Source organism: Quercus suber, unplaced genomic scaffold (assembly GCF_002906115.3).
Source record: "Quercus suber isolate HL8 unplaced genomic scaffold, Cork oak 2.0 scaffold_68, whole genome shotgun sequence".
NCBI lineage: Eukaryota > Viridiplantae > Streptophyta > Magnoliopsida > Fagales > Fagaceae > Quercus > Quercus suber.
In genome coordinates this window covers 882,415-904,570 of record NW_027069533.1, presented here as the reverse complement: position 1 = coordinate 904,570, position 22,156 = coordinate 882,415, and the positions used below count along the sequence as shown (strand labels likewise).

Genomic DNA, 22,156 nt, shown 5'->3' with positions numbered 1-22,156 from the left:
ATCCTTTCATTCCTTTGCACAAAGACATTCTTAAGGGTTATGTGTGGAGAGTATTGCAGGACATAATCATCCGAACTCTGGTCTATAGAGTTGAAAGATTATTTTCTTGTACGTAGGGAGAAAAAAAAAATTTGGCCAGGTCATTTCAATTACACAAACTTAAAAATGCTCACTCAATTTTTATTATGCAAATACCAAAACACAAAAAATTCTTTAATGTGTATTCATTTTTTTTTTCTCGACCTCTTTCTCTCTCCTGCACTCTCACTCTCTCCCTCCTCTTCCTCATCACACTAACCACATTGCTCTCCCCAACCCTCGTTGTCACTTACTTTCACCCCAGCCCTGCCACTATCAAATCTTCAATCTGACAAACCATAGTGGCTTCTATGGCGGCATCCACAACGGCTGCATCTCTTGGGGGTGATGAAGTGCTCAAAAACCCTCTCAACTTCAGCAGTGTGGCTAGGTCACATGCAACACCCTCTTGCCCAACCACTTCCAAGAATGTTGCACTTTTCTCCAAGAAGTCGCAATTGCCACCCAAGAGAACTTTTTTAATAATACATGTTTAGATATTTACTATTATTAATATATCATTGACATACCTAGTTGATTTAAATCCACAATTTCACCCCCTTATGTTGAAAAAAGAAAAAGAAAAAAAAAACCATTTAAAGTAGGGTTCATTGACAAAGTTTGTAATGACTTAGGAGTTATTAAACATTTCTTTGATGCAAAATCTAAGAAAATTATATATATAAAAAAAAAAAATGAAATTTGCGCCAAATAAAAAGATTTACAAGATTTTTTTTTGAGATTAACTTAGTGATAGAAAGCTCTTGTGACTCATCATACTTGTAAGTTTGGGAGTTGTAAATTCGAATAGTGACAAGCCTCATTATTGTACGGATGACCCAATAATATGATGAGTTGAATTTAAGTAGGTTGGATGCAATAACCAGACATGTGATTCCTTTCTTTGACGGATGAAATTTTTTTTTTTTTAAATTACAAGGGTTGGGGAAAAAAAAAATCATATCTTGTTTTTGCCCAGAGTACAAGCTTGTTTCTTTGCCCGACCCGAGAACCCGGAACCAAACCACCTTCAAATAGAAACGTTATAGCAGACGAGGCGAGCTAGGGTTTTTGCATTCGTCGTCCACGACGAGAGCCAAGGCAGCAGACCGATAAACCATGACTCGGTTGAGCTCGGAGCAGGTCTTGAAGGAAAGCAAAACCAGCGACCCCAATTCCGTCACATCTCTCAAGCTCAGTTGCAAAGCACTCTCCGATGTACCATCTCTCTCTCTCTCTCTCTCTCTCTCTCTAAAACCCTATCACAGCGCCATTTTCACTATTTTGAATTATCAGGTCTCATGCTTGAGCTACTTCACCAACTTGGAGAGACTCGACCTCAGCTTCAACAATCTCACTTCTCTCCAGGTCTACTTTCTCTCTAAACCCTAACATATTTATATATATGAATTGGAAAATTTTGACATTGATTTCTGAAATGATATATACAAGTCAGGTTTTGGAGGCTTGTGTCAATTTGAAGTGGTTAGCTGTTGTGCAGAACAAACTGGAAAGCTTAAATGGAATTGAAGCTCTTTCTAAGCTCACTGTAAGTAGTAACAATTTCTTTTCAATTTTCAAATATTTCATTACTCATTTAAAAAAAAAAATTTATTTACCATCTTGGTTTGGTTTGTAGTATAATGATGTTAATTTTTGAATCACTATGAAGCATTTGAATGTTGAAATTTGTAGCATGGAATGTTTCGAATTGTACCGAGGTGGTGTTTATGAACTCATTCAAGCTACCCAATTGATTCAATTTTAATTATACCATCTCGGGATTTATCAAAAATAATAATAATAATAATAATTATACCGTCTCAATAAAAGTATTATTTGTTCTATTTTCAAATGAGTTTCAGTTTGTTCCTTGGATTTCTGATTGAACAATTAGCCTCTTTGATGTGCTTATTGACGGTCTTGTGCTGATTTGTTCTTCCATCAGCAACATAACATAATCATAAGCTACATTTACTAATGCCACCTTGTATTTCAGTTTTTCCTTTTGCTATATGAGGATAGCTTATTCATGTTGTGGCATACATAATATACACACACACACACACACACACACACATTTATATACTTAATAATAACAAAAAAATTAACCTCTTGGATATTAGGTTTATTACAAATCTATTTTTCTATTGGTATTTTTCATTAACGTAATGGATTTAATCACATGAAATGTACATGGTTTTTGCCACATTATTAATAACTTTAAAATGCCATTATTACCATGTGTGCATCATGTCATTAAATTCGTTATGTTGTTACAAAAATTTTTAATATAAGGTTTGATTTGTCACATATATAATGTCCAGGGGGTTAATTGTTGAAATTGAAAATATGAGGACCAAATTGACACTGACGTCAAAGACCAAAGGTGACATTTGTAAAAATCCCAAGCAATAAATATAAATCTTGCATTATACTAAGCCAAATTAATGTGGAATCAAGTTTTGTTTTGCAAGTAAGAAGAATAAGAGCATGACTTATGATTTTAGCTCACATACATTTTCAATTCAAGAACATTTCTTGTGAGGGTATATGTCTTATTGGATACATTTTAGGTGGGGGAGAGGGGATTAAAACCCTAGACGTCTCCATTGGAAAGACCAAGAAATGCCATTTGACATAGAGGTCATTGACATTTGTTGTGAGGGTAATGTTAATAGTATTACTAACATAATTGATATATTTTTCAATGGAAGGCCCACTTGTGCTTGGACCACGGAAATTCTAACATAAACTCAACCTCAACATACCCTTTAGTGGTTTTGATTGAGTGGGGAATTGGGGGTTGACTTTTTCAGAAAACTGTGCAGTGACCTTGAAAATTTAATTCAAAAATTGAAAATAAAAATGGTCAATGCGTTTATTCTTATGATTGTGAATGCATTATACAAGTTTGAGATTTTATAGTTAATCAAGTTCATTGTTCGATAAGAAGATGATATAGGATTGGAACATTGGTTCCTATTAGCATGTCATAATATAAAGTTGATAACACAACTTTTAATCCATAATGATCACATCAATCATTGATGTTGCATAGCAAATTCAAATTACTTTAATTAAATTGTGGAAGTTGTTTACTTCTTTGTTTATTCTTGGTAACTTGCTTAAAATGAGGTATATCAGTCAATACTCAAAGATACTTTTGGAAGGATGGTTTGCTTGTTTTAAAAGCTTCCACCATTCACCATGAATTACAACATATATTTGTAATTTATTATGACCTGTGGGGGAAAAAAGTAAACAGAGTTGTCAAATGTAAAAGAGGTAGTCATCGGGTGCAAAGGCAAGGTGAGGTATGCTCCTGTGATGCCTTTTGAGCTTTAAGGCAAGGAAGACTCTCCTTTGGCTCTGAAGTGAGCACATTTGGGCATTTTTTATTATTTAAGAACTTTCCTTTTTAATCTTTTAAGAGATGAGTGACAACCTTGTGGCCAACCTAACCTGCCTTCTTTGCTGGTCTAATTTAAAATTTTTGAATTATGTTATGTTCTAAAAGTCACTGTGTTCCATCTTTTTGTAAACAGGTATTAAATGCAGGAAAAAATAAGCTTAGATCAATGGATGAGATCAAATCTCTTGTGAGCTTACGTGCATTAATTTTGAATGGTGAGCTTTGTGAACCTTAATGTAACCAATTGCATTGTCGTAGTAGTTTTGCAAGTTTATATTTGAATGTGGTTGGGTTAGTAGCCATTAGGTTTTACTAGCTAAAGGCAAGTACAATGGGCCTTTCTTTAGAAAGGTTCCCTACATTATCAACACACACACACACACACACACACACAATTTCTCTCTGTGTGTTTATTTATTTTCACCAATGCCTTTTATTCTGGGTTGCACAGATAATGAGATTATCTCCATTTGCAAGCTTGATCAAATGAGCGACTTGAATACTCTTGGTATGACTTCATGATTCTTAAATATGATGTCTAAATTCTGTTTAATGATTTTAATTTTCTTGTACTTTAATGGCAGCTAACAATCTATATTTGATTGACATTTATTTTGATTTGTTTTTGTTTGGAGTGATTTTTTTATTGTTAATGTCATAACAAAGTGTGAAGAGGCACAATTCAAATACACAGAAAGTATACATAAGATACACCAACATTGCAAGTAAAAGCTGAAGAAAAAGAAAAAAGTATCAAGAAATTCAAGCAAAGTAGAAATAGAAAAACAGGCAATGGCAACCATCCAATGCATAATTCCTGTAATTCTTCCTCTCTTGGATGGATAGATCCTCTTCCAACCTGCCAACCTTTGTTCTAATATTCGCAATAATTTCATCCTGATATTGCTTTGAAAGAAGCACCCAATGCAAGACCCAAGATTTCATATCCAGAATGAGAGCCTATCTATCCACATAGGTCTTGAAACGGCTTTGAAACATAGGAATACACATCTCAAGTAACAAATATGATATGTATCTGACATATGTATGTGTCATCTGCAAATAGCAGATGGGATATGGTTAACATATCATTACTCATACAAGCATTGTAAAATCAGAAAGGTAAAACCCCTGCTGTTGACATCATCCTACTCAAGGCCTCATGACAATGACAAAAACTAAAGGAGACATGGATCCCCTTGTCTCAATCCACAAGATCAATTGAAGAAACCACTTGGAGTGCCATTTATCAAGACAGAAAAGTGTATTTAGGGCTTCTTTTACTTGCTTATATAGTGCAAATTGATCTAGTATACAGCCAAAGTGGGACCAGGACTATGCTGTGACTGGGTATCATAAGTCTCCTTATGCAACTGTCTTTGGTGTTCTGCAATAGAGAGGGACCACCTCTGGAGGCAGGTATTCAGGCAAAATATGGGGTAATCAATGGATTGGATGAGGTCACATGGGGTGGTAGATCATTAGAAGTGGTTTGAAGTATATTTTCTAAATTTATCAGATATCAAATCAAGGGTGGTAGTCATCTTTGGTTTTGGCATGACTTGTAGTATAGAGAAGCCCCTTTGAAAATTTTCACTCTTCCACTAAAAAGTTATGGGCTGGTATTTGTAGGCAAAAGCTGCCCAAGTCGCATGTTTCCCAACTAATTTAACTTATAAAAAAGATAAAATAAATATAAAATGTTTCACTTTTGGGTGGATAGGAATGTGATACTTTGTAGTTGGTTGATATAGGGCTGGTCTAGGTCAATTCAGGTTTGGGAACTTGAGTCATTTACTTCTTTTTAATTCAATACTTTAAAGTTAATGGCTCTCTTATTCTACAAAAAAAAAAAAAAAAAAAAAAAAAAATCTTGATTAATAGTTTAATTACTTAATAAATACAAATAATTTGGTTTGGGGAAGTTGAATAATACTTGGTAGCCCTTTGCCAATGAGCTCTAACTCAAATGGGACCTCCTCCCATTGTTAGAGTGTGGGAGGGTGAGGTCATGTTACTTACCAACCGAAAAAATAATACTTTTTTGGCCTTTGGGATTATGATGCAGTTCTTTCTAGAAATCCAATTCGTGAAATTGGGGAATCTCTAGTGAAGGTGAAGTCTATCACAAAGGTAAGAAGTTTCTATGGCCTCAGCAGTAACTTCACCTGAAATGGCTTTCACTCTTACAACCTTTCTTTGGTTCCAGCTCTCCCTCTCTAATTGTCAACTTCATACTGTTGGCTCTTCACTCAAGTACTGTACTGAATTGAAAGAGCTCCGACTTTCCCACAATAGTATCAGGGTATGCACTCCAGACCATTCTATCTCTTCTGCCAAGCATGCTTTCCTCAAATGAAAACTTCTTCAAAGTTATCCTCATGTAATTGCTTTTGTCATCTTTGTTGTTTTTTCCTTTGATGTATCTCTACTTTGCTGTAGTTTATTTTTGCTCCTTAAATTCTAACCACATTTTTGTCCTCTCTGAACTGCTCAGACTCTTCCGGCTGAGTTGGCTCGGAATAAGAAACTCCAGAATTTGGACTTGGGGAATAATGCCATCATAAGGTGGTCAGATCTGGAGGTCAGATACAGGAAGCTGAAATTGTCTCTTCTCTGTTTTGCCTTTTTCCTTTGGAAAACATTTTACCACCCTTTTTTTTTGGCTAAAATTGTAGGTGTTGGCTTCATTAGTTAATCTGAAAAATCTCAATCTACAAGGAAACCCTGTTGCTGAAAAGGATAAATTAGCAAAAAAGGTAATAATCTTAGTCATTTCTCAAGCTGCCCACCTCCCCCTTTCTCCTTTCTGATCTGTATTTAAATCCAATTTTTCTGCCTTGGCATGATTCTTATTGAAGCAATTTAATCTGCAGATCAAAGAAGTTCTGCCAAATTTGAAGATATTCAACACTAAACCGGCAGATAAGTACACCAATAACAGTGATGGAGTTGATAAAGTTGATGATTCTTATGTAAATTCTACTAACAAGGCGGAAGTTCAGGAGGACAAGAAAAGAGATGACTTCATGAAGAACTCCAAACATCATGAAATGGCTCAAAGCAAAGATAATGCTGAAGGTATACATGTGGAGAAGTTGAAGCGAAAAAGGCAGAAAACAAGTGACGATGTGTCTGAAAAAGTAGTTTTGGTTCACGGGGAAGAGAAAAGAGGTGGCACCAAGAAAAAGAACTCCAAATATCATCTCAAGGATCTAGGTGAAGATAGTCCTCTTGATAATGCTATAGGTGTTGATGTTGAGAAGAAATTGAAGAAGAAAAGGCCAAAAACAAATGACGTTTCGTCAGAAAAAGAAACTCCGGTGTGTGAGGATGAGAGAAGAGATGATAATAAGAAAAACAACTCCGAACATCACGTTGTGGAACTAAGTAAAGACAATGCCGAAGATGTTCATGTAGAGAAAGAATCTAGGCATAAGAAGCAGAAGAATGACAAGCTCTCAAAAAAACAAGTTCCAGTCCATGAGGAGGTTGATGCCAAGGTTGAAAAGAAACTAAAGAAAACAAATGCGAGGCAAGGTGCGCTTGATGTTATTGATGATCCAGAAGCTTCATTTATGGAGATTTTTGCACCTGACAATGCAGAAAATCCCAAATATGACGATAAAAAGAAGATAGCTAACAAAGCTATTAAAGACATGAAGACGTTGGATGGCTTAGTTTCCATCTCCGTAAAGAAAAAGAAATCTAAACGCCATGGTGTTGACGCTGCACCCCACATATCCCCCACACTTGAAATTGGACTTGGTGGACCTTCAACATGGGGTGACGAATGAATGATTGCACTGTGAAGGAGCTTGCAAATGGTTTTGGACTTCTTAGATTGTCTACTCCTTTGACATCTTGGGCGAGCTTTTATACTCGTTGTCTTGTTTTAAAATGGGCTCAAGACTCAAAAGTTGAGTTGGACTGTACACATCATACTTGCACTGTGACCAGTGCAAAGTATGATATAATTTTGTCAGGAAACTGAGTAACTCGTTATAAGAATACTAGCGCTACTTACGCGTGTTAGAGAGTTTTTTTTTTTTTTTTTGGTGTGTAGAGGTTAATAATTTGTATTTATTATAATTTGGAAATATATATATTTTATTTTTCAAACAAATAAAAATGATAAACTTTAGAGATTAAGAAATATAAGATAAACTTGAGGGAAAGATGACTAAATTTTAGGAGTTTTTTAATAATAATAATAATAATTATAATTAATTGGGGTGTTTTACTTTTATTAGGATGAAAAATAAATAAAAAATATAAAATTTTAAAGATAAAAAAAATGCACGTGAGGTTGGAGGAATGGAAAAGTAGGAGGATAGAAAATGATAAGAGGGCAGAAAAATGAAAAGATAGAAAAGAATTTTAATTTCCTTACTTCTTGTTTAGTTGGGAGTGGAAAAGTGGAGAGATAGAAAAAATGTGTTTGTATAAATTTACTCATGTATTTTTGTTAAAAAATGATGTACTATTAAAAAAAATCACCCAAATTTATTAGAAAATAAAAATCATATCTAGAAAATAAAAATCACATCTAAAAAAACAAAAACAAAAAATCACAAAGAAAAAAGAAAAAGAAAAAAGAGCAATTGGACCTGCTTAGGGAATTTTTTTTTTAAAAAAAGGGGGAAGAGGCAACATACAGACCAGAGAAAAAAGAAAAAAGCGAGCAACGGATTGGACAAGCCCATGTGTAAGTGCACATGGACATATTCGTCATTTACTTATTAAATTTTTCTCACTCAGTTTTTTCTCCATTTTAGAGAGAAAACATTTTGGTGAGCTCAAAGAGAAAACATTTGAATCTCACCATTTTTTTCCCTCCCCTCCCTCCAACCAAACACCCACCAAAAAAGATTTTTTTTTTTTTTTTCAAAATTTTCCATCCACCCTATTTCACCTTCAAACAAATACACAAGGGGAAAAAAATCTTAAATTTTAAGAATTCTCTTTTTGAATTCAAGATGAAATTTGTTATTTGACATTTGTGACCATATTCTTAATAAAAGTTACTCTTTATTAATGATGATATTTTTTAAATACATAAAAGTCCAGTTCAAAAGTGAATCTTCTTAAATATAGTAATAGTATAGATAAAAGTTATTAATATGAAAGTTTATTCTAAATGAAACTCCATTACCACAGTTTCTAAAAACTTAATTACTTATTATTTGGATTAAAAGTTACAACTCAATATCAAAAGTTTCAACCACACAATCTCTAGTTGGGATGGTACCCCTCCCCTTTTGGGTCAGTCTGGGTTCGAGTGTCCCTGAGCACTAGTCCCACCTTATTATATCCAAAAAAAAAAAATATTATCAAAAAGTTCTAACATATTTAATTTTTTTTTTTTTTTGTTCATAAAAAAAATGTTTTTTTTTTTTTTTTGTTCATAAAAAAAATGTTTTTTTTTTTTTTTAAGTATCTTATAATCTATTATAGTATGTGGTTTTGATAACCCTGATAGTTACGTGTATTGTTCATGTTTGTTCACTTTTATCTTTTCCAACTATGAATTTAGTGCCGGCTCAATAGTATAAGCCATTGATGTGGCCGGCACAGTTAGTGAAAAAAAAGCCTCTAAATTTTAACTATAAGTATTAATTTAGCAGAAATTTTAACCAATAAATAAAATAATATTTTCTTATCAAATGAATAACAAATAAAAAAGAGAAAGAATTGATATATCCACAACATTTTTACAAAAAATCCTAAATAGCAAATTGTTAGAGGCTATTTATTGATAGTAAAAAAATAATTTTAGTGGTAGGTTCAAATAAAAAACAAGAAGCAACTTAACATCTAAGATTTGTTATGAAAAATATTATGAATGTAACACTTCTAGAAGAAAAAATAAAAGAAAAAAAGCAATCCACAAAAAAATTCACAACATTTTTCACAATTGTCAAGTTAGCAAACTTTTATTAATTTTCAACTAGATTCACCACTAACATCGCTCTTTTACTTACTACTATCAATTTACTTACTACTATCAATCTGTCACATCAACAAATGTAGAAAGTTTTGTCAAATTTTTTAAAGTTTATAACCTTTTTTTTTTTTTTTTAATTTTCTACGTGGTTCATATTAATTAATAATAATTTTATATATGAAACAAGATAATTAATTTTCATCTTAGGCCCCCAAATGTATCAAGCCGCCTTACATATCATTCTTGATTAGTTGGCATGAGTTTCATCTTTATATATATATATATATATATAAGCTACTTGGCACGAGCCAACCACTAGTCTACACAGGTCATTCTGGTCTCCATTAAGTAATAAGCGGTTCTAATAAACATGTTTCGAACAATTCTTGAGAGGGATATTTTCAAAAAAAAAAAAAAATTGCATTTACAATATTATTATTATTATTTCACAAAAATAAATACCATAAAAAAAAATATCCCACATAAACAAAGAAAATATTCAACTAAATAATAACATTGTCATTTCACTAGTAGTTCGTGATCATTTTATGCACCCAACAAAATTTTAAGCTCGTAGATCATGACTATTTCCTCAGTAGTTTGTTGACTTTGTTCGAACCTTTTCTCCCTGATAAGGATATCATGACAAATATCTCATAATATGTGGCACAGCAAATCAGCAATCGCGGTGCTAACTAGACTGTCAAAATTATCCTCATTTGTATCTTAATTTGGATAAGATAGGAAGGACATTAAAAATGTGGGGGACAAATTTGAAGTTATCGTTCACCATCCCCGTCAGCGTTGTAATCATAACAATGTGCACGAGTTATAATGCATGAAATGAAATATTTCAAGAAAATATTTATAGCCCTACTTCTCACGGGAGAAACCAGAAAATCCTTTGTCTTTTTGCCAATGGTACTCGGCCTTGTTGCCTAGTACAAGCAGTGCTAATCAACTCATGTATATCTTCAGCAACTCAATGCCAAATATTTGGTCCCATATTCACCGAAAAAAATATTATTAATAAGGAAAAGTTAACGGAAACTCTTAAGAGTCGAGCTTAGTAACGTAAGCTTATAATCGAGTTGAGATATTAATTAAAGTAGTTGAATGTATGCTATGATTCGATAGGGTGAATGTGGTTAGTTTATTTATTTGTTCACTGTTGACTCAATTTTCAACGTGCCTCCTTGCTCTTGGGTTAAAGGACACCTCCCACCTATAACGGATGGGTAGCCATTAGAAAATATGAAAAAAATTAAAATAAAATAAAAAACTGGATGCCCTAAGAGTATTTGTGGGCGTCAAAAACCACAAAAGGAAAAAGATCTAAAGGCAAAAACTGGATGCCCTAAGAGTATTTGGGGTGATTGACAAACACAATTTATTTAATAAAAATGTAAAGGGAAGACTCCATAATGAAAAACTCAAACAACTAATTTATAAAACAAAATTTCATTCACATCGAAGTAGACTCATTACAAAGGAAAAATCACTTTTTCCCACAGTATTGGATTACAAAAGACAAGATTTACTCTCTCATTTAGTTTTTCTTTCTCTCTTTTTTCCCTACCCCCTATTTGCCAGGCGCCCACCCCCCCCCCCCCTCTTATAGACATCCTCTCTTTCCTTATCCTCCCAGCTGTCCTGTTTCCGGTCGGATTTTTTGGATATTTCTCACCTTTCTTATCCTGATATAAGACTTTTTGAGGTGTTTGTACTATTCAAGTTGTCTCATTTGTATTTAATGTGGCAAATGTTATTTGCATTTAATGCAGCAGAGGTTAGGTAGAAAACTCCTCATTAATGTGGAGGTAAAGATCTTTGTTATCCTTATTTGCCTGGAGGATTTCCAGAGGTTATATTTGGGCACATGGTGGATTATCTATGTTCATTACTTCAAATAAGGCTTCAAGAGATGCAGTGTATCGTCAATTTTGCAGAAACAATCCGTAGAGATTCCCTTCGCTTCTTAAATAGATGGGCTCATCCCATTCTACTCCATGCAATCCTCCAGGCATTTGGGCCTTACCTAAGTAGATGAGTCCAGCCCATTCCACTCCACAGGATCCTCCAGACATTTGGGCCTTAGACCTGGGTGTAAATTCTTCCATCCCCCTACAGTATGGTTCAGGAAATATTTTTAAAAACTTTTTATGAGAAAACAGAAGAAGACAGCCGTTAGGCAGGCACATAATAATAAATCCCATGCTTAATTTTTTATTTATTTTTAAATCTTAAGGAAAAATAAATTTACTTTTTATTTATAACTCAGTTTACATCTTCAAAGGTAAATTTTGCAATAGGGGAAGAGTTCCCTCCAACAAAACTTATGCTAGTTCGATCTCTGAAGCAAAGGATCACGAATGTGGAGCTTTATTTACATGTCCAAATGATATCTGCCCAAAAAAAAAACTTGCACAATCTCTTGTGCATAGTGAAGCCCTCCACAATAATCACTGGCAATTGGCAAACACTGACCTAAAATATTTTGACAAGACCAATAAAACCTACCTGTAATTTTTATTTCCCAAATGAATGAAATGATAAGTCTGTAACTTTGTAATAGATAGTTACGTGTATATGAATATATGATACTACAATTACTCTTTGTTTTTTCTCACAACTTACATTAATTCCTTACTCTTCGTTTTTTCTCACAACTTACATTGATTCCTTTTTATTGGTGGGGAGGGGGACCCTCATAATTTGAATGTGTATTACAAATTTTTTTTTTTTTTTTTTGAAAGTCAAATTCTGGAAACAATAAAATTAAATAAAAAATCTTCATATTATAATCCAACTAGATATAAATAGCCAATAGGATATACTGGTGACTCAATTAGATTGCACTTTTTTTTTCTAGCTAATTCTGTCACATAATAACCTGACTGACTTTTTAATTTTTGTATGCGTTTGGCATGGATTATTTTTGTCAACTTATTTTACTATTCAGCTTATTTTTGTTATTATTCATGGGTTCCACTACACTTTTTGGTACTATTCATGAATCCTACTGTATTATTTTAGCTAACTTTTAATTTTATCTACAATACTTTCAGCAAAAAAATTTCAATTTCAGCAAAATAAACAGATCCAAACGGGAGTAATTATTAGATACTCTCGGATTACCATAAATGCATATTCCTTCATTTCACATAATTGTGGGTTCCACGAATTAAATTCATTGTGAGACTCGCAATTCATGTGAGAGGAAATAGTATGCATTTATTATACTCCCAGAATATTCAATAATTTTCCTCCAACCGAACTCTTTGTCTCAAACTTGGAATACCAAATTGTCCATTGTAGTACTAAATACTATAATTAAATAATCGGCTTGAGCCAGAGTGTGAAAATACAAAATTTTAGTACGGCGCGCTGAGAGGAATTCCCTTGTGAAAAATGCCATAGTGAATGCATCAAGCCCTATCTGGTTTGCCCTGTTTTTATCACTCATCACTCACTTTTCGTGAGACCTACACCAATTGCAGCTGTTTGGTTTGATTTCTATTCTCAATTTCCATAACTCATGACTAAAAAAATTGAGCTAGAGTTATGGAAAATGAGCACAAGTTTTTTTTGTTTCTAGATTCTCAAAACTGAGCGGTGATGGCAATTTTGCAATTTTGCTCATTTACTTGGGTCCCACATGTATGTATTGTCAACATCAAAGTCAGAGTTTCACATGCACTACAACGACTCAATCACTGTGCACACACCAGACTTATGTTGTTCCTTCACTTTTCCTTAGTTTCACTTTCCTTAACTCATTTCTTTTAGGGTCCGTTTGGTTGAAGAAGTGGAAAAGTGGGAGGATAGAAAATTAGTGAGAGGATGGAAAAGTGGGAGGATAGAAAATATTTAGTTTTCTCTCGTGTGTGTTTGGTTGGAGGGATGAAAAAGTGGGAGGGTGGAAAAAGTTTTTGTTTGGTTGAAAAGAAAAATGGGAGGATAGAAAATATAGTTTATATAAATTGGCTATTATACCCTTCTTACGTAATAGGTAATATATAGATTTATTTGTACTCATTAAATAATATAAAGTTACCAACAATTATATTTTTCAATGAGAAGTGTTACGTTCACAACATTTTTCGCAATACTTTCACAACAAAGTTTATGTGGAAAATTGTTACTAGTTTTAATTTAAACCCACCACTGAAATTATTTTTTTACTCACCAATATTAACTAATAACAATCTGTTATTTAAAATTTATTATGAAAATATTGTGGTAACATTTCTCAATTAAAATTTTTTATTATTTATATTATTTCTCCTTTCTCTCATTTCATTTCATCCATACACGTTTTTTTTATCCTCCACACCCGTTGTCCTATCTCTATCCCCACCCCTCCCCCCCTTCTTTTATTTTCTTCTCTGGTTAAGCTTCTCTCTTCTCTGCCTCTTTGCTTTCACATGATTCAGAGGTTCTTCTTTACCATTAGCGGGTTTTCAACCATGTTTCCGGGGCCGTTTCTCCGGGTCTACGACTCTGCTACTATCAGCCTCCTTCACCACTGATGCTTCGCGGTCTGAATTATCAGAATCAGCCGTGCCGACACCGCCACTCGACTTCAGTCTCCTTTAACAGCTGTGCTTCGAGGTTTGAATGATCAGAATCAGTCGTTTCCAAGGCCGTTTCTTCGGGTCTACCCTTGATGTCGGCAACCACTTCTTCTTGTTACTTTCCTCCGCCGCGAACTAGGAATGACTTGAAACGTAAGAGCTCCTCTTGATATTACTTTTTTTTTTTTTTGCTTTTATTGTTATGATTTGATTAATTTTAAAATTGTGTTTTTGAGTTTGTATTCTGATAATCTGATTATGCTTGAGTTTAAAATTGTGTTTTTGGATTTGGGTTGCGGTGGTAATAGTTGGGTTGTGCTGAGTTGATGGTTAGAAAATTGTCTTCTTCTTCTTTGCTGATTTGCTGTGATCGTTGGAAAAGAGAGGGCATTATGGTAAAAGTGTTGGGAGAGCACTTTTCTCTCCCAGCTTTTCCTCCCGATTTGGGAGGAAGAAATTTGTGGGCCCGGGGGAGAAAATTTTCTCCTGGGTTTTCCTTCCTCCCTATTTTCCTCTCTATGCCAAATAGTTGAAAATACTATTTTCCACCATATTTTCCACCCTATGTTTTCCATCCCCCTAAATTCACCCCAACCAAACACAGTGTTAGTTTGGAGCTTCATCTCTTCCAAAAAATTGAAGAGATATCTTTCCTTCTTGCATCCTTAAAAGTGAAGAACAACTCCAATAACTGAAGAACTGGTCTGGGTCTTGCAAACTCTGAAGTTTCAGTATCTCCTCTTCCATGTCTGTGTATGTTGTGAAGTTTGCAGTGGGTCTTGCATCTCACGGTAAGCCCAACTGTGTAAGCACTTCCGTAGTGGATTGAGGGAAAATTTCTTGGAACTTTCTATAATTTCTAAATTCCTAACTCCCTAAAGCCTGATCTGATTCTCTCTATAATTTCTAACTTTTTTTTCACCTTTTTGTTGTTGAATTTTCTATTAGATCTACTTTTTATAAAACCCATTATCATATAAAGAAACTTCATCCATGTAGCCATACAACAGCTTTGAGAAAACAGAGAGATAGAGGAAAGCCAAATTTATGTTAGGTTTTGTTTAAAGAGATGAAGATGTGAATGGGTTCTGAAGTGGAGAGAGAAAGTCTACATGAGTGCTCACAGTAGCCGTTCTGTGCATTTTGTTAAGCAATAATTTTCGTAGGTTCCATAACTTTACTTCAAAGTTGAGTTTTTGAACTGAAATACTGCTGAGAATTTCCATCCAAACATATTGCAAGTAGATTTTGGAAAAATTTTGAGTTAGAAATATGAGAATTGGGTAATGAGTTTGGGTGATGAGATTTGAGTGTTGAAATATGAAAACTAAGTACTCTCCAAACCAAACATGACCTCAATCTCGCAGACCAACCTATTCAAAATTTTTTTTTTTACTTGGATTAAAAATAATATTCCGTATTCACATTATTTTGTGCAAAAATTTCCATCTATTTTAACATAAAACCATATTTTTTCTATTTTACACAATTACATTTCAAAAACACTTACATCATATTATTTATTTTACACTAAATGTTATTAAAATTTTGGGCAAACTACAACTTACCCAGCTATGGTTTGGTCGAAATTTAAGTTACTTACTTGTAATTTGGAATTTGACACTTACCCACCTAAGATTAGCTCAGTTAGAGTTTTGAAATTCACTTCTGTTAAAAACATGGCTAAATATGTAATTTTACTTCACTTTTATATAAAAGTAGAGCAAAACTACAAAACACACACACACACACACACACACACACACAAAACATAAAAAGACAAGATCAAATAAGATTAAAAGAATCCAACAGAACACTTGCATCATGAGATTTCAAATCATAGGTAGGCAACGTAAATTTTGGTCAAATATCAGGTGATAAAGTGTCAAATTTTAAACCATAGGTAAGTAACTTAAATTTCGGTCAAACCATATCTGGGTCAGTTGTGATTTACTCTAAAATATTATTTTATTTATCAAACCATAGGTAGGTAACTTAAATTTCGGTCAAATCATAGGTAAACAGCTTATATTTTGGTCAAACCATATGTGGATAAGTTGTAATTTATCCTAAAATATTATTTTATTTATCAAATTTTTATTGCTTTCTCAAATCGCTTCTCTCTCCCTATGTATACACATTTATAGAATGAGCGTAATGTTTTGGCTTAAATGTATAATATTAACTTTTATATTCTATTATATACACATAGATGTCTAAGATTGAGGGAGTTCAGAAAAGTACAAGTGTCTCATGTTAAGCGGTAAGGCAATCATCCTACTCATCTCTTGGCTCAGCATGCTAAGGAAATTAATGGTTATATAGCTTGGATAGAGGAAATTCTATTATGATTGAGTTAACTTTGACCCAAAATGTAATGTTTTTATTTTCTTCTTAATAATAAAGTTATGAGGTTTTCCATCCTATATATATACACACACACAGATGTGATTGTTTTTTATAGTAATAGTAATAGAGAGAAAAAAAGGGTTGTCAAGTATAATCACAGATATGTGGGTCAACCGTGGCAAGCTGCAAAAGGCTTGCTTTGAACGTTTTTTATAGGAAACAATAAAACTCAAATCTTTCTTCTTCTTTTCTCGACTGAAAAAGGTAGAAAAACTCAAATCTTTCTAATTGTTGATTAAGTAATAAGTTTCAACTCAAAGCTTTTAACCCCTAAATAACACTACAAAAAACTATATAAAAATATATCTATAAATGGTTATATATTTAAATCTATTAATAAATAAATAAATAACGTATAAAAACGATGCAAAATAGTTAAATTAAAATTTGGGTAAAAAGGATCTAACATAATTTAATCAAATACTCCTATTGTTTAGCGTTAAAACTTAAAACAGTGAGTTTTAATTGGTTTTAACTAACATGTACTAACAAATATCCAAAAAAAAAAATATATATATATATATATTATAATAAGATGCCCAAAAATGTAAACTATCAAAATGCTACATAGCAACTTAGGAAATAATAAATAAATAAATAAAAATAAAATGATTTCAATTTTTGTTGTCTGATAAACAAATTCATGTTTTGTGTGTAATTAATTTTTTGAAAATAAATAATGTAATCTAATGATTGGTTCATTATTAAAATTTAAAACCCTTTTCTAATAAAAAATACCTCCAACTTAACATGCTCTACTCTCATCATGAAGAGAAAATGGGGGTGGAGAGAAAACATCCTCATTGCGTCTATTGTCATTCCTACGTAGAGACATAAAGATGTAATCTAGTTTGAAGGGGTTTTACGCTTGATAGAGTAAATTGATCTTTGAAAGGGAAAACAAAGAATTTTTTTTTTTTTTATATTCAGAAAAACCTATATTTGCCTTTTTAAATAAAATCTATCCCAGGGTAATAGGTACAAATCAAAATGTGTATCATTTTCTATATTAGAACCAGTCATGCCCGTCTCACTCTAATTTTTTCTGACTTTGTCACGGCCGATGGTCTTCTTTGCCTGTCGGGACTTCGTTTAGTCAATTACATAATTCGGTATTAATCAATACTCAATAGTACTTCTACGAAACTCCAGTGAACAAATAATTGAGTATTAATGCAATGTGATACCTAATAACTAATACAAGTTGTCCCTTATATTCAAAGAGACCAGTGAACAAAATTTTAAAAATTAAAAACTCCAATTTTTCATACGTGAACTGTGATTTCCTTTTTATTTTTCTTCTCTTAAAAAAACTTCCATTGCCGTCCCTTTTATTCTGCTCCTTTGTCCAAGAGGTTATGTTATATACATCACTTTTGTATAAAATTTCAAAGCAGGAAAGGAAAAAAAAAAGTGGTGCTTTCAGATTATGATAGAAAAATCCCAGCTACATATGAATCCATTTTATAATTGGAATCAAATTTTATATATAATGAGAAATGGGTCGGAATTGACCAATAAAAATGATTGTGTCTCCCAGTTTAGGTCATTGGTGGTAGCAAATTGCAAGTAGATTGTTTTAGTGGACTTTACAATTGTCCAATTTAATTTGTTGTGCAGTCTCTTTAATTTAAAGTATGAACTTTATTTTTATTTAATTTTTGAGAATCTAAGGTATGATTTTTTTTTTTTTTTGAGTATTTAAGGTATGAGAAAGTTTTTATTTATTTATTTTAGAAATAGGTATGAGAAAGTTAAATGCATATATGTGTCACACACTCAAATATATTATTAATATTTTGTGTTAGTAAGTTAGTTAGAGCTATAATCAAATTGAGGGTCAAGCGCAATATTGAAGTTCAAGATTGTTTGGCTTAATATTTAGTTTTATTTGTTTACTTTTAAAATGAAAAATGTTAGAAATATTGTCATTTTTATTATAATTTTTTCCAAAATAAGGTGAAAATATATGCGATTGATGCCATTTATGTATATGTTGAGATCGTTTTCACGAGTTGTTCACAAATCTATATAATATATTAAAGTAAAAGCTTAATAAGAGCTAAGTTTTATTTCAAAAAATAACAGGGATAAATTTAATTCGCTTTAATTTCATATCAAGCATTCCAAATTAGATTTCAAAGCTATTCTAATTTCGTGCTAAGTGAAATGTGTGTACCTAAATTTAATACTACTTATATTTGTTTTTTTTTTTTAATGAATTTCAAACAAAAATTGAGGAATTATAATAAAATTGACAATATTTCTAACATTTTTCATTTAAAAAGTAAACAAATAAAACTAAATATTAAGCCAAACAATCTTGAGCTTCAATATTGGGCTTGACCCTCAATTTGATTATAGCTCTAACTAACATATTAACAGAAAATATTAATAATATATTAAATGTGAGTGTGTGACACATATATGCATTTAACTTTCTCATACCTTATTTCTAAAATAAATAAATAAAAACTTTCTCATACCTTAAATACTCAAAAAAAAAAAAAAAAATTCATACCTTAGATTCTCAAAAATTAAATAAAAATAAAGTTCATACTTTAAATTAAAGAGACTGCACAACAAATTGGACAATTGTAAAGTCCACTAAAAAAATCTACTTGCAATTTGCTACCACCGCAATGACCTAAACTGGGGGACACGGTCATTGTCATTGGTCAATTCCGACCCATTTCTCATTATATATAATATTTGATTCCAATTATAAAATGGATTCATATATAGATGGGATTTTTCTATCATAATCTGAAAGCACCACTTGTTTTTTTTTTTTTTTTCCTGCTTTGAAATTTTATACAAAAGTGATGTATATAACATAACCCCTTGGACCAAGAAGCAAAATAAAAGGGACGGCAATGGAAGTTTTTTTAAGAGAAGAAAAAGAAAAAGAAAATCACAGTTCACGTATGAAAAATTGGAGTTTTTAATTTTTAAAATTTTGTTCACTGGTCTCTTTGAATATAAGGGACAACTTGTATTAATTATTAGGTATATAACATTGCATTAATAGTCAATCATTTGTTCACTGGAGTTTTGTAGAAGTACTGTTGAGTATTGATTAATGCCGAATTATGTAATTGACTAATTAAATGAAGTCCCAACAGCCAAAGAAGACCATCGGCCGTGACAAAGTCAGAAAAAATTAGAGTCAGACGGGCATGACTGGTTCTAATATAGAAAATGATACATTTTGACTTGTACCTATTACCCTGGGATAGATTTTATTTAACAAGGAAAATATAGGTTTTTTTAATATTAAAAAAAAAAAAAATCTTTGTTTTTCCTTTTAAAGATCAATTTATGCTATCAAGTGTAAAACTCCTTCAAACTAGATTACATCTTTATGGCTCTACATAAGAATGACAATAGACGTGATGATGATGATTTTTCTCCACCCCATTTTCTCTTCAAGATGAGAATGGAGCATGTTAAGTTGAAGGTATTTTTTATTAGAAGAGCGTTTTAAGTTTTAATAACAAATCAATTATCAGATTACATTATTTATTTTCAAAAAATTAATTACACACAAAATATGAATTTGTTTATCAGACAACATCCGAATAATTCATTCTGTGCTAGCTATATAACTCATGTTTGTTAGGACTTAGGAGCATGGACTCCACCCCCCTCCCCCTCCCTCGCACACTCAAGATTTATCAAAAGATATTTGAATTTACGAGGCCTGGAATCGGCTTAATTACAGACAACACTGACCCAAAGCTAATAATGTGCAAAGCTTTTCTTAGGCTTGTTCAAAACAAAAACCATAGGTGAGTGGGTTTTGCGGGAGAGAGTGAGTTTGAATAGTGCATACCATGGGACTATGAAGCTCATGTAGTGTTCTAAGGTTTTAGGTTCTTGATCAAAGTGATTTCAGGCTTTGATGGAGGATGGGATGTTGATAATTTATGGGTTGCTGTTGAAGAGCTTAACTTATAGGTTAAAGTTCAGGAACTTGTTATGTGTTTTGAGCTTGAAACTTGCTGTGTTCCTCTGGGTTATTGTCTCTTTTATAATGGCAAGGAGAATTAATTCTTGCCCATGGTATACATTTGTCTAAATCCAATTAAAAGCTCTTAGGATGGTGATGATAAACACTTTAGAAAATAAAATTACGACTATTGTTTGTAACGTATAATGAGTTATTAGGGTTCAGTAAGATTTGTCAGTTTCTCAAAAAATGGCTAAGTCAATAAAAGAGTCACTAAATCTGCATTAGGGATTTGCAATGGGCGACTAGATATTTTGCATCTCACTAATAAATGACTAATTTTATTACACACACTGTGCATATGCGCGTATTCAATTTTAAAAAAAAAAATATATATATATATATATATATACAAACATTCAAACTATTAAAACTTTAAACCTTCCCATGTTTAAATAATTATTATTTTTTCTACATTCAACTGGGGAAGGGAGATTGAACCTTGGACTTTTATCCTCTACCTCCTTATTGGAGAGACCAGAAAATACCAATTGACCGTGAAGGTCCTTGGCAAAAGTTCTTATTTTCTTTTCAAAAGAATAAATACACTATTAGCATAAGAAAGCTCCAAGGGACCAATATTTAAAAATGAAGATCTCTCAAAGATCTGTCAACTGAAAAATAAATTGCCAAAGGTCACATGGAAAATAATTTACAAAACTAGTTCGTTTTGAAGAATTAATGACAGTCTAGATAACAGAAATTAATAGTGTGGGGGGTAAAAGTCCAGACATACTTATTGGGCTGTGGGCCTTGTCTTGAGGAGTACTGTACGTCCGAAGAGTAATAGCGGGTCGGGGTAGAATTCATCTGAACGCAGCCAGCCCATAAGTAAAGGAAGAGTAACGTCCGAAGAGATCACCTTTTGTCCGAAGAGTTTACACTCCTCGGACGTAAATAGTCTTGACCCAGCCAACGAATAGAAGGTCCGAATGGACTCTCAAATAATCCCAACAACAAAGATAAGCTCTGGGCATATCTGGGAATGATTAGAACGAGAAAATATCTTAAGGAAAAGCTGTCATCACCGCATTAAATGCACTGCAGCTACTTTTCTGGCCGCATTAATGTGGAGAAGACCCCTGAACAGTGTAATCTCAGCTACTACCACTCATGGAGGGGTAAAGAGAGTACGTGATGGGACATGCACTCAAGTGGATGCTTAGATGAAGAACAAGTGTACGATGAAGATGATAGAAAATGGTGCTATATAAGCAAGAGAGGTCTCTGATAATAGGGATCGGAGAAAAAGGGGGGAGAAGAATTAGACAATTTACTGTAATTTCAAGAATTGTAATCACCTTACATTCAATAACATACCTCTTCGGATAGACATTTGTCAAAGAAGATGAGCATGATCTTGTGTCAGTGAATCCTTAAACACTATAATTAACCTCTGTTTGATTCGCACCTAGCTCAGCTCTTTCTCTCACTCTTTACAAATTCATTGTTTTGGGTTCATTGGGCTCGTAACCCATCTCTCTTGGGACTGGGCTGCCAAATCAGACCCTACAAATAGAATGACTAAGAAACATGATCTAGAAGATTAGAGATGAAATTGAACAAAATTAAACTTTAAAAACCTAAAATGATCCAAACTTAGACCGTGTAAACTATGGTTGAAGAAAAAAAAACGTGTTCATTAAATAAAAATTTCCAAAAGCAATCGAGTACTTTTAGAATGTGTTCTATTTTCTCCTAATGGAGTGTACGTGTTT

General features: G+C 32.8%; 1 protein-coding gene across 2 annotated transcripts; it reads left to right on the top strand.

Moving 5' to 3' along the window:
- The first annotated feature begins 1,034 nt into the window (after positions 1 to 1,034).
- LOC111993936 (septation initiation network scaffold protein cdc11) lies at positions 1,035 to 7,528 on the top strand. Of its 2 annotated transcripts, none has more exons than XM_024025780.2 (10): positions 1,035 to 1,296; positions 1,375 to 1,446; positions 1,580 to 1,627; positions 3,627 to 3,708; positions 3,945 to 4,001; positions 5,562 to 5,626; positions 5,703 to 5,798; positions 5,991 to 6,077; positions 6,172 to 6,252; positions 6,370 to 7,528. In XM_024025780.2, the coding sequence occupies exons 1-10, from the start codon at positions 1,198 to 1,200 to the stop codon at positions 7,288 to 7,290; spliced, it is 1,608 nt and encodes a 535-aa protein (XP_023881548.1). In that variant the 5' UTR covers positions 1,035 to 1,197; the 3' UTR covers positions 7,291 to 7,528. The 2 variants fall into 2 exon arrangements, with proteins under 2 accessions (XP_023881548.1, XP_023881547.1); XM_024025779.2 differs by having other exon boundaries at positions 1,036 to 1,296; positions 1,535 to 1,627.
- The last annotated feature ends 14,628 nt before the right edge of the window (positions 7,529 to 22,156 follow it).